Genomic DNA, 16095 nt, shown 5'->3' with positions numbered 1-16095 from the left:
ACTTTGGGAGGCTGAGGCAGGCAGATCACCTGAAATCAGGAGTTCAAGACTAGCAACATGGTGAGATCCTGTCTCTACTAAAAGTACAAAAATTTAGCTGGGCGTGGTGGTGCACGCCTGTAATCCCAGCTACTCAGGAGGCTGAGATAGGAGAAGCGCTTGAATCTGGGAGTTGGAGGTTGCAATGAGCAGAGACCGTGCCACTGCACTCTAGCCTGGGACACAGAGCAAGACTCCATCTCAAAAAATAAATAAAAAATAAAAGTATATCTTGACATAACTAAAGTATTTTTAGCATGTAGTGTTTTTAGCATTAATCTATTGTACTACCCTTTGACATTCAATATATGAAACTTTATTTATTTATTTATTTATTTATTTTTTTTTTTTGAGACGGAGTCTCGCAGTCGCCCAGGCTGGAGTGCAGTGGCCGGATCTCAGCTCACTGCAAGCTCCGCCTCCCGGGTTTACGCCATTCTCCTGCCTCAGCCTCCCGAGTAGCTGGGACTACAGGCGCCCGCCAACTCGCCCGGCTAGTTTTTTTTCTATTTTTTAGTAGAGACGGGGTTTCGCCGTGTTAGCCAGGATGGTCTCGATCTCCTGACCTCGCGATCCACCCGTCTCGGCCTCCCAAAGTGCTGGGATTACAGGCTTGAGCCACCGCGCCCGGCCTATTTATTTATTTATTGAGATGGACTCTTGCTGTGTCGCCCAAGCTGAAGTGCAGTGGTGCGATCTCGGCTCACTGCAAGCTCCGCCTCCCAGGTTCATGCCATTCTCCTGCCTCAGCCTCCCAAGTGGCTGGGACTGCAGGTGCCCACCACCACGCCCAGCTAATTTTTTGTATTTTTAGTAGAGATGGAGTTTCACCGTGTTAGCCAGGATGGTCTCGATCTCCTGACCTCGTGATCCACCTGCCTTGGCCTCCCAGAGTGCTAGGATTATAGGCGTGAAGCATGCCCGGCCCTCCAAGTATACTAATTTAATCCACTTTAAAGGAAAAACTTTTTAAACCTTAAAAGAATTTTAACACTGATATAATTGGCTTATATCAGTTTGAGTTAGAGAACAAGATTGAGGACGTTAGAGTGAAGAGCTGAGGTTTTGATTTAATAAGCTGTTTTTAATTTGCCTCAAGTTTTCCTATACATTGGACTTCATTTGTCTTTCTTACTGAAATAGGTGACCCCCATACCTCAATAGTACAGTTTCCAAATTCTACCACCTCAGTGCTGGCTACCCTTGCAGCTCTTGCTGAGGCATCTGTCCCCCTCTCCAACTCACACAGAGCCACAGGTAGGTAAGGGATAGGCTGCTGGGTGAATCACCACTTTTTCTTTTGTTTTTAAGTCTCCAGCAGATTTAATTTGCATGAAATATTATTAAAGAATTGCATTTAATTAGAGGCAGCTAAGGAAAAGGGATGTAGCATCATTGAACATCAGAAAGAAAAATTGCCAGGTGATATAATCAGACAGCTGAATAATATGAGAGAATGACTAAATTACTCCTTTGTGTTTTTACAGTTTGAAGTTTGTTTTCCCTGACTCTAGTTACTTCACATTGAAATGTCTATTCTCATATTAGCAGATTTTTTTGGAGATACTCTATGTTATGTTTTGACTGATGCTATCATAGAATGATTCAAAATAGCAGCCCAGATATCTTATATTAAAGTATCAAAATACATGAGACTGGTACCTTTTTCATTGTCATATCCTTTGTACTTCATGGCTTGCTTTTATTTTCATTGGAGATGTTATTTTGGCATTTCCAAAGGAGTTGGGCAAATATAGGGTATGTATTGCCTTTCTGATATTTAAAACAAAATAGTTTTCAAGTCATTTAGCCAGAGCTAGTGGTCTGTCAGGGAAAGACTTAAGGCTTCATATAGGTAGGGGCATATAGTCACAGGTAGGGCTCAGTAGACATTTAGAAATCTTTCTAGAACCCTCTGGCCATCTGCTCCATCATATATGAAAGCAGAATGTTCTGATTTCTTTCTGCCATGACATTTGGGTGGTAAGAACATTCTTCCAATTCCAATCCTATTTTTCTGAATGGGTATAATCATAAAGATCTCTACTCAGATTTATATGAGGGAACAACATAGCAAAGGGAAAAGCAGTGTATTAAACTTGTCCTTGCTATTCTTTTGGTTTGCTCTTTGATCTTGGATAAATCGCTTCTCCAGGTTCTAGTTTCCTCATCTTTGGCATGGTACTTGGATTAGGTTATCTATCCAGGACCTTTCAACTTTAATATTTAACTGTTCTTTGTTTCTTTTTTTTTTTTTTTGAGACAGAGTCTTGCTCTGTCGCCCGGGCTGGAGTGCAGTGGCGGGATCTCAGCTCACTGCAAGCTCCGCCTCCTGGGTTCATGCCATTCTCCTGCCTCAGCCTCCCGAGTAGCTGGGACTACAGGCGCCCGCCACCTCGGCCGGCTAGTTTTTTGTATTTTTAGTAGAGACGGGGTTTCACCGTGTTAGCCAGGATGGTCTCGATCTCCTGACCTCGTGATCCGCCCGTCTCGGCCTCCCAAAGTGCTGGGATTACAGGCTTGAGCCACCGCACCCGGCCATTGTTCTTTGTTTCTAAGAGGTGGGAATCCTTTGTTTCCATTGAACTACCTAGATGTGTTTCATGTGGATGGTTGATACCCCACTTATTACTGCAAAGTTCTATCTGTGACTCACTCTTTCTTTTCTTTTCCTTCCTTCCTTTCTTCCTTCCTTCCTTCCTTTTTTTTCTTTCTTTCTTCCTTCCTTCCTTTCTTTCTTTTTTCTTTTTTGAGACGGAGTCTCGCTCTGTCACCCAGGCTGGAGTGCAGTGGCGCGATCTCTGCTCACTGCAAGCTCCGTCTCCCGGGTTCCCACCATTCTTCTGCCTCAGCCTCCCGAGTAGCTGGGACTACAGGTGCCTGCCACCTCACCCGGCTATTTTTTCCTATTTTTAGTAGAGACGGGGTTTCAGCGTATTAGCCAGGATGGTCTCGATCTCCTGACCTCGTGATCTGCCCGCCTCGGCCTCCCAAAGTGCTGGGATTACAGGCGGAGCCACCTCTTTCTTTCTTTCTTTTCTTTCTTTTCTTTTTCTTTCTTTCTTTCTTCTTTCTTTCTTTCTTTCTTTCTTTCTTTCTTTCTCTCTCTCTCTTTCTCTCTCTCTCTCTTTCTTTCTCTCTTTCTTTCTTTCACAGAGTCTCATTCTGTCACCCAGGCTGGGGTGCAGTGGCATGATCTTGGCTTACTGCAATCTCTGCCTCCGGGGTTCAAGCAATTCTCCTGCCTCAGCCTCCCAAGTAGCTGGGATTACAGGTGCCCAGGACCACGCTCAGCTAATTTGTGTATTTTTTGTAGAGACGGGGTTTTGCCATGTTGGCCAGGCTGGTCTCAAACTACTGACCTTGGTGATCTGCCCACCTCGGCCTCCGAAAGTGCTGGGATTACAAGTGTGAGCCACCACCCCTGGCTCTGTGACACTTTACATAGAGAAATTCCATAGTGGTAGGAACTGTTTCCTCTAATAGTGCTTAGTTTATTGGGATATTGACTAATCAAACTGAAAATCTCGATTCAGCATAATACACGTAACACTCATAGAATGCCTGGCACATAAGTGTTGGCTATTTTATATATATGTTTGGGGTTTCTTTTGATAGAGACAGGATCTTATTCTGTTATTCTGTCACCCAGGCTAGAGTGCAGTGGCACAATCAGAGTTCACTGCAGCTTGAACTTCTAGGTTCAAGTGATCCTCCCACGTCAGCCTCCTGAATAGCAAGGACTAAAGGTGCATGCCACCACGCTCAGTTAATTTTTCAAATTTGGTGGGAGGTGGTTTCACTGCTCAGGCTAGTCTTCAACTCACAGCCTCAAGCAATCCTCCTGCCTTGGCCTCCCAAAGTGCTGGGATTATGAGCATGAGCCACCATACCCAGCCAGCTATTATTCTTGATATCAGATGAGAAAAGCCACCTAACATTTTTGTCTATCAGACTTCAATATTTTGACTACTTCACGTATTATTCTGTTAATTCACTTTTTTTTTTTTTTTTTTTTTTTTTGAGACAGAGTCTCGCTCTGTCGCCCAAGCTGGAGTGCAGTGGCCGGATCTCAGCTCACTGAAAGCTCCGCCTCCCGGGTTCACACCATTCTCCTGCCTCAGCCTCCCGAGTAGCTGGGACTACAGGCGCCCGCCACCTCGCCCAGCTAGTTTTTTGTACTTTTTAGTAGAGACGGGGTTTCACCGTGTTAGCCAGGATGGTCTCGATCTCCTGACCTTGTGATCCGCCCGTCTCGGCCTCCCAAAGTGCTGGGATTACAGGCTTGAGCCACTGCGCCCAGCCGTTAATTCACTATTAAATATTCCCATTTACTCTGATTTATGGTTATTTTAGACTTTTTTTTTTTTGAGACGGAATCTCGCTCTTGTCACCCAGGCTGGAGTGCAATGGCACTATCTCAGTATCTTGGCTCACTGCAACCTCCACCTCCCGGGTTCAAGCAATTCTCCTGCCTCAGCCTCCCAAGTAACTGGGATTACAGGTGCCTACCACCATGCCCAGCTAATTTTTGTATTTTTAGTAGAGATAGGGTTTCACCATGTTGGCCAGGCTGGTCTCGAACCCCTGACCTCAGGTGATCTGCCTACCTCGGCTTCCCAAAGTGCTGGGATTACAGGCGTGAGCCACCATGCCCAGCCATTTTAGACTTTCAAGATACTTCCTGAAGAAAAAAAAGGGTTCCAACATCAAATATGTTGGGGAAACAGCATATCTGGTTTTTTTGTTTGTTTTTTGAGACAGAGTCTCGCTCTGTTGCCCAGGCTGGAGTGCAGTGGCTCCATCTCGGCTCACTACATCCTCCGCCTCCCAGGCTCAAGAGATTCTCGTGCCTCAGCCTCCAAAGTAGCTGGGACTACAGGCGCATGCCACCATACCTGACTAATTTTTGTACTTTTAGTAGAGACAGGGTTTTGCCATGTTGGCCAGGCTGGTCTCTAACTCCTGGCCTCAAGTGATTCGCCCATCTTGGCCTCCCAAAGTGCTGGGATTATAGGCATGAGCCACCATGCCCAGCCGAAACAGAGTATCTTATACCCTGTTGGAGAATCACACCCTGCTGGAGAATCACAATGTTTATTAGCCTACTGAAGTCTCTGATACTCCTACAAAACAAAAAGTTTAAGCATATTTAAACCAGAATTTTGAAAACATATTTATACATAGAACCCATCTTTAGTGAAAGTTACTAATACAATGAACACATTTTATAAAATACTGTTCTAATGCATTCTCTATTTTCTTTTCTCCTCTGACTTAGCATTGTTCACAAAACCTTTTGCGAACTGTTGAATCTCACTTTTTTTTTTTTTTTTTTGAAATTTTCCTCTCCCTGAATGTTGTCAGGTTCAAGGAGGTTGAAATTGCTATACGCCTATTTTTTTAAAAAGCTGAAATTTTAAATTTGCTTTTGTCATCTCTAGCCAATTCAGAGGAAATTATAGAGGGAAATTCCGTTGACTCATCAATCCAGCAAGTAATGGGGAGTGGAGGCCAGAGGGTCATCACCATAGTAACTGATGGAGTCCCTCTGGGTAATATCCAAACTTCAATCCCTACTGGAGGCATTGGCCAGCCATTTATTGTAACTATGCAAGATGGACAGCAAGGTGAGTTATTTCTTGTAGACAATTGTTTATTAAAAGATATTTTAGATACTCCATACTCACCTAAACATGAGGCATTAAAACAAATAGACTGCCAGATGCAAGTTGGGGCAAAGAAGCTCTGAAAAAGAAAAAGAAACAGAACCAGACTGGCAAAAGCTAATTGCCTAATATGTATAAACTCTGTAGTAAAAAACAGTTGATCTGGTGGAAAATATAACAAGTAGACCGGGCGTGGTGGCTCACGCCTATAATCCCAGCACTTTGGGAGGCCGAGGCAGGTGGATCGTGAGGTCAGGAGATCAAGACCATCCTGGCTAATATGGTGAAACCCTGTCTCTACTAAAAAATACAAAAAAAAAAAAATTAGCCATGTGTGACGGCGGACGCCTGTAGTCCCAGCTACTGGAGAGCCTGAGGTGGGAGAATGGCGTGAACCCAGGAGGCAGAGCTTGCAGTGAGCTGAGATCGCGCCACTGCACTCCAGCCTGGGTGACAGAGCAAGACTCCGTCTCAAAAAATAATAATAATAATAATAATAATAATAATAATATGAACCAGTAGTTCACAGAAAAAAATGTACTGATGGCTCTTAAAAATATGAAAATAGCCGGGTGAGGCGGATCACGGCTGTATGTAATCCCAGCACTTTGGGAGGCTGAGGCAAGAGGATCACTTGAGATCAGGAGTTCAAGACCAGCCTGGCCAAAATAGCAAAACTCCATCCCTACTAAAAATACAAAAATTAGCCGAGCATGGTGGCACACACCTGTAGTTCCAGCTACTCAGGAGGCTGAAGTGGGAGGATCACTTGAGCCCAGGAGGTTGAGGCTGTAGAGAGCCGTGATTGTGCCACTGCATACCAGCCTGGATAACAGAGTGAGTCTCCGTCTTAAAAAAAAAAAAAAAAGAAAGAAAGAAAGAGAAAATATATTCAACCTACTTCATTCATAACAAGAGAAGTGCAAATAAATACTGTACTGAGATACCATTATAACACTATGTTGTTAAAGGCGTAGGGAAACAAGCACTCTTATAAATCACTTGTGAGAGTGCAAATTAATGGATCCTCTAAAAAGGATATGGGTAGTATCTGTAGATACTAAAGATGTACGTAAAGATGTACCTTTGGGTTTTTTGTTTGCTTGTTTGTTTGAGATGGAGTCCCTCTCTGTTGCACAGACTGGAGTGCAGTGGCAGGATCTTGGCTCACTGCAACCTCCACCTCCCTGGTTCAAGCAATTCTTGTGCCTCAGCCTCCTGAGTAGCTGGGACTATAGACGCACACCACCACATCCAGTTACTTTTTGTGTATTTTTAGTAGAGACAGGGTTTCACCATGTTAGCCAGGCTGGTCTTGAACTCCAGACCTCAAGTGATCCTTCCACCTCAGCCTCCCAAAGTGCTAGGATTATAGACATGAGCCATCACACCCAGTCAAGATGTACCTTTTGGTTAAACAGTTCTTTTTTCTTTTGTGTGTGTGTAACTGGGTCTTGTTCTGTCACCCAGGCTTGTGTGCAGTGGTGCAATCATGGGTCACTGCAGCCTCAACCTCCTGGGCTCAAGCTATCCTCCTGCCTCAGCCTCCTGAGTAACTGGGGCTACAGTTCCACACCACCATGCCCAGCTATATTCAGACTGAGGCTATACATTAGTATACTGAGGCATAACATTAGTTGCTTTCAGGGAGGGCAACTGGGTACTAAGGATGAGTGGGAGGCTTTTCAGTGTATATGCTTTTATAGCCTTGATGTTTTTAATCATTTAATGTATCAGTTATTCAAAAAAGACATAATTAAAATTTTTTGAAAAGAGGAAGCCCATCGTTACAACTCCATACCTTAAAAATACTGGAGATTGGCCAGGCACAATGGCTCATATATGTAATCCTGTAATCCTAGCACTTTGGGAGACTAAGGCAAGAGGATTGCTTGAGGCCAAGAGTTCCAGATCAGCTGGGGCAACATAGCAAGTCCCCCCATCTCTACACAATTAAAAAAAAAAATAGCCTGGTTGATAGCACGTCCTTATAGTCCCAACTACTCAGGAGGTTTTGGCAGGAGGATCACTTGAGCCCAGGAGCTCAAGGTTGCAGTATGCTACCATGATCATGCCACTGCACTCCAGCCTGGGCATAATCATGCAACTGCACTCTAGCCTGAGCAACAGAGCAAAACATTGTCTCTAAAAAATAAAAATGTATATTGGAGGTTGAAAAGAAGGGTACTGGTATAATTTCCTTTCTTTTTTTTTTTTTTTTTTTGAGATGGAGTCTTGCTCTGTCGCCCAGGCTGGAGTGCAGTGGCTGGATCTCGGCTCACTGCAAGCTCCACCTCCCAGGTTCACGCCATTCTACTGCCTCAGCCTCCCGAGCAGCTGGGACTACAGGCACCCAACACCATGCCCGGCTAATGTTTTTTGCATTTTTTTAGTAGAGACGGGGTTTCACCGTGTTAGCCAGGATGGTCTCGATCTCCTGACCTCGTGATCCGCCCGTCTCAGCCTCCCAAAGTGCTGGGATTACAGGCTTGAGCCACCGTGCCCGGCAATTTCCTTTCTTAATGTCGCTAAAATTTTGACTTGGCTTAAATGATTGTGGGGATTTGTAATTTTTTTTTTTTTTTTTGAGACAGAATCTCACTCTGTCACCCAGGCTGGAGTGCAGTGGCACAATCTCGGCAATCTCGGCTCACTGCAACCTCCACCTGCTGGGTTCAAGCGATTCTCCTGCCTCATCCTTCTGAGTAGCTGGGATTACATGCATGTGCCACTATGCCCAGCTAATTTTTTTGTATTTTTAGCAGAGACAGGTTTCACCATGTTGGTCAGCCTGTTATTGAACTCCTGACCTCGTGATCCACCCGCCTCGGCCTCCCAAACTGCTGGAATTACAAGCGTAAGCCACCAAGCCCGGCCTATAGTTTTTGCTTGTTTGTTTGTTTTTAGATAGGATCTCCCTTTGTTGCCCAGGCTAGAGTGCAGTGGCATGGTTATGGCTCACTGCAGCCTCGACTTCCCAAGCAACCCTTTCACCTCAGCCTCCCAAGTAGCTGGGACTACAGGCATGCACCACCACGCCTGGCTAATTATTTTTTATTTTTATTTTTAGACAGGGACTCAGTCTGTCACCCAGGCTGGAGTGCAGTGGTGTGATCTCAGCTCACTGCAATCTCCGCCTTCCAGGTTCAAGCGATTCTACTGCCTCAGCCACCAGAGTAGCTGGGATTATAGTCATGTGCCACCATGCCCGGCTAATTTTTGGGGGGTTTTTTTTTTTTTTTTTTTTTGTAGAGACAGAGTTTCTCCATGTTGGCCAGGCTGGTCACGAATTCCTGAACTCAAGTGATCTGCCTGCCTTGGCCTCCCAAAGTGCTAGGATTACAGGTGTGAGCCACCATGCCTGGCCTTTTTTTATTTTTTGTACAGACTGGATCTTACTATGTTGCCCATGCTAGGATTTATAATTTTTTAATTATTTGAACTGATGGATCAGTAAGTATGGGAAGATAAGAATTAAACTTATTATAGGCCGGGCGCGGTGGCTCAAGCCTGTAATACCAACACTTTGGGAGGCCGAGACGGGCGGATCACGAGGTCAGGAGATCAAGACCATCCTGGCTAACACGGTGAAACCCCGTCTCTACTAAAAATACAAAAACTAGCCGGGCGACGTGGCGGGCGCCTGTAGTCCCAGCTACTCGGGAGGCTGAGGCAGGAGAATGGCGTAAACCTGGGAGGCGGAGCTTACAGTGAGCTGAGATCTGGCCACTGCACTCCAGCCTGGGCGACAGAGCGAGACTCCGCCTCAAAAAAAAAAAAAAAAAAAAAGAATTAAACTTATTATAATCCAAACTTTGGTATCATAAATTCTAATTTATGCATTGCTGATATTTTTGTGAACATAGTTATCATTTTAAGTTTTTAGGGCTCATTGGGTAGGTGAGAGACTCTGCTTATAATGGAACTAAATAAATGAAAACTGAGTTATTTTGGAGAAAAAGAAGAGAATTGAGGTTTTACATAAATAAACTATACTACTTTTTTATTTTTATTTTTTAAATTTATTTATTTATTTATTTATTTAGAGGTGCAATCTCAGCTCCCTGCAGCCTCAACCTCCTAGGCTCAAGCAGTCCTCCCATCTCATCATCCCAAGTAGCTAGGACCACAGGTGCAAACCACCACAGCCAGCTAATTTTTTACTTTTTCATAGAGACAAGGTCTTCCTATGAAACCCAGCCTGGCCTCAAACTCCTGGGCTCAAGCAATCCTCCTACCTTGGCTTCCTAAAGTTCTAGGATTACAGGTGTGAGCTACTGTGCTTAGCCTACACTACTTTTTACAAATATGCTTAAGGCCCAAAGAAGGAAAACAGATTTTGTGAGTTATCTGCAGAAAAATTTAAATCCCAGACTAAACTTCCATTTCTACTCAACATATATCTAAGCTGCTTTCCACTGCCATCAGTTGATGAGTTTATAAAGAAATACAGGCCGGGCACGGTGGCTCAAGCCTGTAATCCCAGCACTTTGGGAGGCCGAGACGGGCGGATCACGAGGTCAGGAGATCGAGACCATCCTGGCCTACACGGTGAAACCCCGTCTCTACTAAAAAATACAAAAAACTAGCTGGGCGAGGTGGCAGGCGCCTGTAGTCCCAGCTACTCGGGAGGCTGAGGCAGGAGAATGGCATAAACCCGGGAGGCGGAGCTTGCAGTGAACTGAGATCTGGTCACTGCACTCCAGCCTGGGCGACAGAGTGAGACTCCGTCTCAAAAAAAAAGAAAGAAAGAAATACAAACCTATTTTTAAATCTGCCAAACCAAATGATTAGGTAAATCTTGTTTTTTGTTTTTGTTTTTAAATTTTTGTCCGGACACGGTAGCTCATGCCTGTAATCCCAACACTTTGGGAGACCGAGGTGGGAGGAGCGCTTGAGGTCGGGATTTCAAGACCAGCTTGCCAACATGGTGAAACCCCGGGTCTACTAAAAAAATACAAATATTAGCCGGATGTGGAGGTCCCAGACTGGAGTGCAGTGGCATGATCATAACTCACTGCAGCCTTGACATTCAGGGCTCAAGTGATCCTCCTGCTACAGCTCCCCAAATTTTTTCTTTTCTTTTTTTTTTTGAGACGGAGTCTTGCTCTGTCACCCGGGCTAGAGTACAGTGGTGCAATGTCAGCTCACTGCAACCTCCACCTCATGGGTTCAAGCAATTATCCTGCCTCAGCCTCCTGAGTAGCTGGGATTACAGGCTCCCGCCACCACCCCGGCTAATTTTGTTTGTTTGTTTGTTTGTTTGTTTTTTGAGATGGAGTCTCCCTCTGTCACCCAGGCTGGAGTGCAGTGGCGTGATCTTGGCTCAGTGCAAGCTCTGCCTCCTGGGTTCATGCCATTCTCCTGCCTCAGCCTCCCAAGTAGCTGGGACTACAGGCGTCTGCCACCATGCCCAGCTAATTCTTTTTTGTATTTTTAGTAGAGACGGGGTTTCACCGTGGTCTCGATCTCCTGATCGTGTGATCCGCCCACCTCGGCCTCCCAAAGTGCTGGGATTACAGGCATGAGCAACCGTGCCCGGCTTTTAATTTTCATATATGAAGAGCTAACATGGTTTTTAACTGGGTGCATGCCTTGGATAATCCATTCAAAAGCGATCACTTAGTCCAGTTTAATGAAACATATATCCTTCGTGTACTGCTGGAAAGGCTGGTGGTATATATTGAGGCCATATTTCCAGATCAGACTGTGCTGGTTTTTTGTTGTTGTTGTTGTTGTTTGAGATGGAGTCTCACTCTGTCACCCAGGCTGGAGTGCAATGGTGTGGTCTCAGCTCACTGCAACCTCTGCCTCCCGGGTCAAGCAATTCTCCTGCCTCAGCCTCCCAAGTAGCTAGGATTACAGGTGTTCCCTAGCACGACCAGCTAATTTTTTGTATTTTTAGTAGAGATGGGGTTTCACCATGTTGGTCAGGCTGGTCTCGAACTCCTGACCTTGTGATCTGCCCACCTCGGCCTCCCAAAGTGCGGAGATTACTGGTGTGAGCCACCGCGCCCAGCCGACTATGCTGGTTTGAGCAGATATGACAAGAGCAAGAACCCTGGCTGAATTTTTGTGGGTGGCTCCAGTAGAGCTGCTGGTAACCCATCTTGCTCTTAAGAGTACAATGAGGTAAAAGGAAGGAGTTCCCGAATTTTTTTTGTTTTTTTTTTCTTTGAGACAGAGTCTCTCTCTGTCACCAGGCTAGAGTGCAGTGGCGTGGTCTCAGCTCACTGCAATCTCTGCCTCCCAGGTTCAAGCAATTCCTCTGCCTCAGCCTCCTGAGTAGCTGGGACCACAGGTGTGCACCACCACACCCGGCTAATTTAAAAAAAAATTTTTTTGTATTTTAGTAGAGACAGGGTTTCACCATGTTGGCCAAGATGGTCTTGATCTCTTGACCTCGTGATCCGCCCACCTCAGCCTGCCAAAGTGTTGGAATTACAGGCATGAGTCACTGTGCCCAGCCCCTGAATTATTTTTAATAGAAATGAGGTCTTGCTAAGCTTCCCAGGCTGGTCTCAGACTCCTAGACTCAAGCGATCCTCCCACTTTGGCCTCCCAAAATGCTGTGATTACAGGCATGAGCCACCGTGTCTGGCCAAATCTTCTGTTTTAAAATAATCGTAATATATCCTAAAACCTAAATATAATTTTTAACTTTTTATTTTTAGATCATTAAAGATTCAGTACAGTTCTAAGAAATAATACAGAGAAATCCCCTATTTCTGGGATTACAGGCACATGCCACCATGCCCACCTAATTTTTTGCATTTTTAGTAGAGATGGGGTTTTGCCATGTTGGCCAAGCTGTTCTCAACTGACCGTAGGTGATCTGCCCGCCCACTTTGGCCTCCCAAAGTGCTGGGATTACAGGCATGAGCCACTGCACCCATCCTCTACTTTGTCATTTCAAGAATGTTATATAAGTGGAATCATACAGTATATATGATTTTGAGACTGGCTTTTTTCCTCTCAGTGTAATTCCCTGGATACCCATCCAAGTTGTTTGAATCAGTAGTTCATTCCTTCTTATTGCTGAGTATTATTCTATGATATGGATTTACCACAGTTTGTTTAACCATTTCCCCAATGAAGGACATTTAAGTTGCTTCCACTATCAGCTATCTAAAAATAAAACTGGCTGGGCACGGTGGCTCACGCCTATAATCCCAGCACTTTGGGAGGCCTATGCCAGCAGATAGCTTAAGCCCAGGAGTTTGAAATCAGCCTGGACAACACGACAAAACCCATCTTTAAAAAAAAAATACAAAAAAAAAAAATTAGCCAGGCATGCTGGTGTGTGCCTGTGGTCCCAACTACTTTGAAGGGTCACTGGAGGCCAGGAGGTTGAGGCTGCTGTGAAACATAATTGTGCACTGCACACCAACCTGGGAAACAGAGTAAGACTCTGTCTCATTAAATAAATAAATAAATAAATAAATAAATAAATAAATAAATAAATAAATAAATAAAGCATTATGAACACCATAATTATTTACAGGTTCTTATGGGAGATAAGAAATGGGAAATAGGGTCAGGCTCAGTGGCTCACACCTGTAATCCCAGCACTTTGGGAGGTCCAAGGTGGGCGGATCACAAGGTCAAGAGATCGAGACCATCCTGGCCAATATGGTGAAACCACATCTCTACTAAAAACACAAAAATTAGCTGGACGTGGTGGCATGTGCCTATAGTCCCAGCTACTTGGGAGGCTGAGGAGAATCTCTTGAACCCGGGAGGCGGAGGTTGCAGTGAGCCAAGATCGTGCCACTGCACTCCAGCCTGGAGACACAGCGAGACTCTGTCTCAAAAAAAAAAAAAAAAGAAAAAAGAAATGGGAAATGGGCCAGGCATGGTGGCTCAAGCCTATAATCCCAGCACTTTGGGAGGCAAAGGTGGGTGAATCACTTGAAGTCAGGGGTTTGAGACCAGCCTGCCCAACATGACAAAACCCCATCTCTACTAAAAATACAAAAATTAGGTGTAGTGGCAGGCACCTGTAATCCCAGCTACTCGGGAGGCTGAGGTAGGAGAATGGCTTGAACCTGGGAGGTGGAGGTTGCAGTGAGCTGACATCATGCCACTGCACACCAATCCAGCCTGGGTGGAGCCAGACTGCATCTCAAGAAAAAAAGAGGCCGGGCGCGGTGGCTCAAGCCTGTAATCCCAGCACTTTGGGAGGCCGAGACGGGCGGATCACGAGGTCAGGAGATCGAGACCATCCTGACTAACCGGTGAAACCCCGTCTCTACTAAAAAATACAAAAAAAAACTAGCCGGGCGAGGTGGCGGGCGCCTGTAGTCCCAGCTACTCGGGAGGCTGAGGCAGGAGAATGGCGTGAACCCGGGAGGCGGAGCTTGTAGTGAGCTGAGATCCGGCCACTGCACTCCAGCCTGGGCGACAGAGCGAGACTCCGTCTCAAAAAAAAAAAAAAAAAAAAAAAAAAGAAAAAAAGAAATGGGAAATAAATTTTCTATTCTCTGGGATAAATGCCTGAGAGTACAATTGCTGGGTCATATGGTAAGTATGTGTTTTGTTTTGTTTTTTAAGAAACTGCCAAACTCGGGCAGATCACCTGAGGTTGGGAGTTCGAGACCAGCGTGACCAACATGGAGAAACCCCATCTCTACTAAAAATACAAAATTAGCTGGTTGTGGTGGTGTGTGCCTGTAATCCCAGCTACTCAGGAGGCTGAGGCAGGAGAATCGCTTGAACCGGGGGCAGAGGTTGCAGTGAGCCGAGATCGCGCCATTGCACTCCAGCCCGGACAATAAGAATGAAACTCCATCTCAAAAAAAAAAAAAAAAAAAAAAACCGAAAGAAAGAAAAGAAAGAAACTGGCAAACTATTTTCTTTTTCTTTCTTTCTTTCTTTTTTTCAAATGGAGTTTCACTCTGTCACCCAGGCTGGACTGCAGTGGCACTATCTCAGCTAACTGCAACCTCCTCATACCAGGTTCAAGCGATTCTCCTGCCTCAGCCTCCCGAGTAGCTGGAATTACAGGTCGGTGCCACCACACCCAGCTGATTTTTGTATTTTTAGTAGAGATGGGGTTTCACCATGTTGGCCAGCCAGGCTGGTCTCAAACTCCTGAACTCAGGCAATCCGCCTGCCTCGGCCCCCCAGAGTGCTGGGATTACAGGGCATGAGCCACCACTCCAAGTCGGCCAAGCTATTTTCTAGAGTGGCTTTACCATTTTACATTCCCACCAGCAATTTATGAATAATCCACTTTGTCTACATCCTCTCCAGCATTTGGTATCACTTTTTAAAAAACTTTTAGCCTGGCACGGTGGCTCACACCTGTAATCCCAGCACTTTGGGAGCCGAGACGGGTAGAATATCTGAGGTCAGGAGTTTAAGACCAGTCTGGCTAACATGGAGAAACCCTGTCTCTATTAAAAATACAAAAATTGGCCGGGCACGGTGGCTCAAGCCTGTAATCCCAGCACTTTGGAAGGCCGAGACGGGCGGATCACGAGGTCAGGAGATCGAGACCATCCTGGCTAACACGGTTATACCCCGTCTCTACTCAAAAATACAAAAAAATTAGCCGGGCGAGGTGGCGGGCGCCTGTAGTCCCAGCTACTTGGGAGGCTGAGGCAGGAGAATGGCGTGAACCCCGGAGGCGGAGCTTGCAGTGAGCTGAGATCCGGCCACTGCACTCCAGCATGGGCGACAAAGCAAGACTCCGTCTCAAAAAACAAACAAACAAACAAACAAAAATTAACTGTGTGTGATGGCATGCGCCTGTAGTCCCAGCTACTCAGGAGGCTAAGGCAGAAGAATTGCTTGGCCGGGCGCGGTGACTCAAGCCTGTAATCCCAGCACTTTGGGAGGCCGAGACGGGTGGATCGCGAGGTCAGGAGATCGAGACCATCCTGGCTAACACGGCGAAACCCCGTCTCTACTAAAAAATAGAAAAAACTAGCGGGCGAGTTGGCAGGCGCCTGTAGTCCCAGCTACTCGGGAGGCTGAGGCAGGAGAATGGCGTAAACCCGGGAGGCGGAGCTTGCAGTGAGCTGAGATCCGGCCACTGCACTCCAGCCTGGGCGACTGCGAGACTCCGTCTCAAAAAAAAAAAAAAAAAAAAAAAAAGAATTGCTTGAACCTAGGAGGTGGAGGTTGCAGTGAGCTGAGACTGTGCCACTGCACTCTAGCCTGGCCTATAGAGTGAGACTTCTTCTCAAAAAAAAAAAGAACCGGGCATGGTGGCTCACACCTGTAATCCCAGCACTTTGGGAGGCCGAGGCAGGTGGATCATGTGAGGTCAAGAGTTCAAGACCAGACTGACCAACATGGAGAAACCCCATCTCTACTAAAAATACAAAATTAGCTGGGTGTGGTGGGGCATGCCTGTAATCCCAGCTATTCGGGAGACTGA

The 16095-nt window shown here is 45.7% G+C and overlaps 1 protein-coding gene across 10 annotated transcripts in view; it reads left to right on the top strand.

Moving 5' to 3' along the window:
• The window catches only part of GABPB2 (GA binding protein transcription factor subunit beta 2), a 76603-nt gene that overhangs the window by 44828 nt on the left and 15680 nt on the right, over window positions 1-16095 (top strand). For 8 of the 10 annotated variants that reach the window (XM_033195209.1, XM_033195203.1, XM_033195211.1 and 5 more), the window contains one exon: window positions 5484-5669. The exons of 1 other annotated variant lie outside the window; for it this stretch is intronic. In XM_033195209.1, the coding sequence (XP_033051100.1) occupies window positions 5484-5669 (186 nt within the window). Of the gene's footprint in view, window positions 1-1182; window positions 1297-5483; window positions 5670-16095 lie in introns of all 10 variants that reach the window. One more of the 10 variants, XM_033195212.1, reaches the window with a different exon arrangement.

This window comes from Trachypithecus francoisi, unplaced genomic scaffold, assembly GCF_009764315.1.
Source record: "Trachypithecus francoisi isolate TF-2019V2 unplaced genomic scaffold, Tfra_2.0 Lachesis_group5, whole genome shotgun sequence".
NCBI lineage: Eukaryota > Metazoa > Chordata > Mammalia > Primates > Cercopithecidae > Trachypithecus > Trachypithecus francoisi.
Note: the sequence above shows the minus strand (reverse complement) of the source record. Positions and strands in the feature narration are given on the sequence as shown.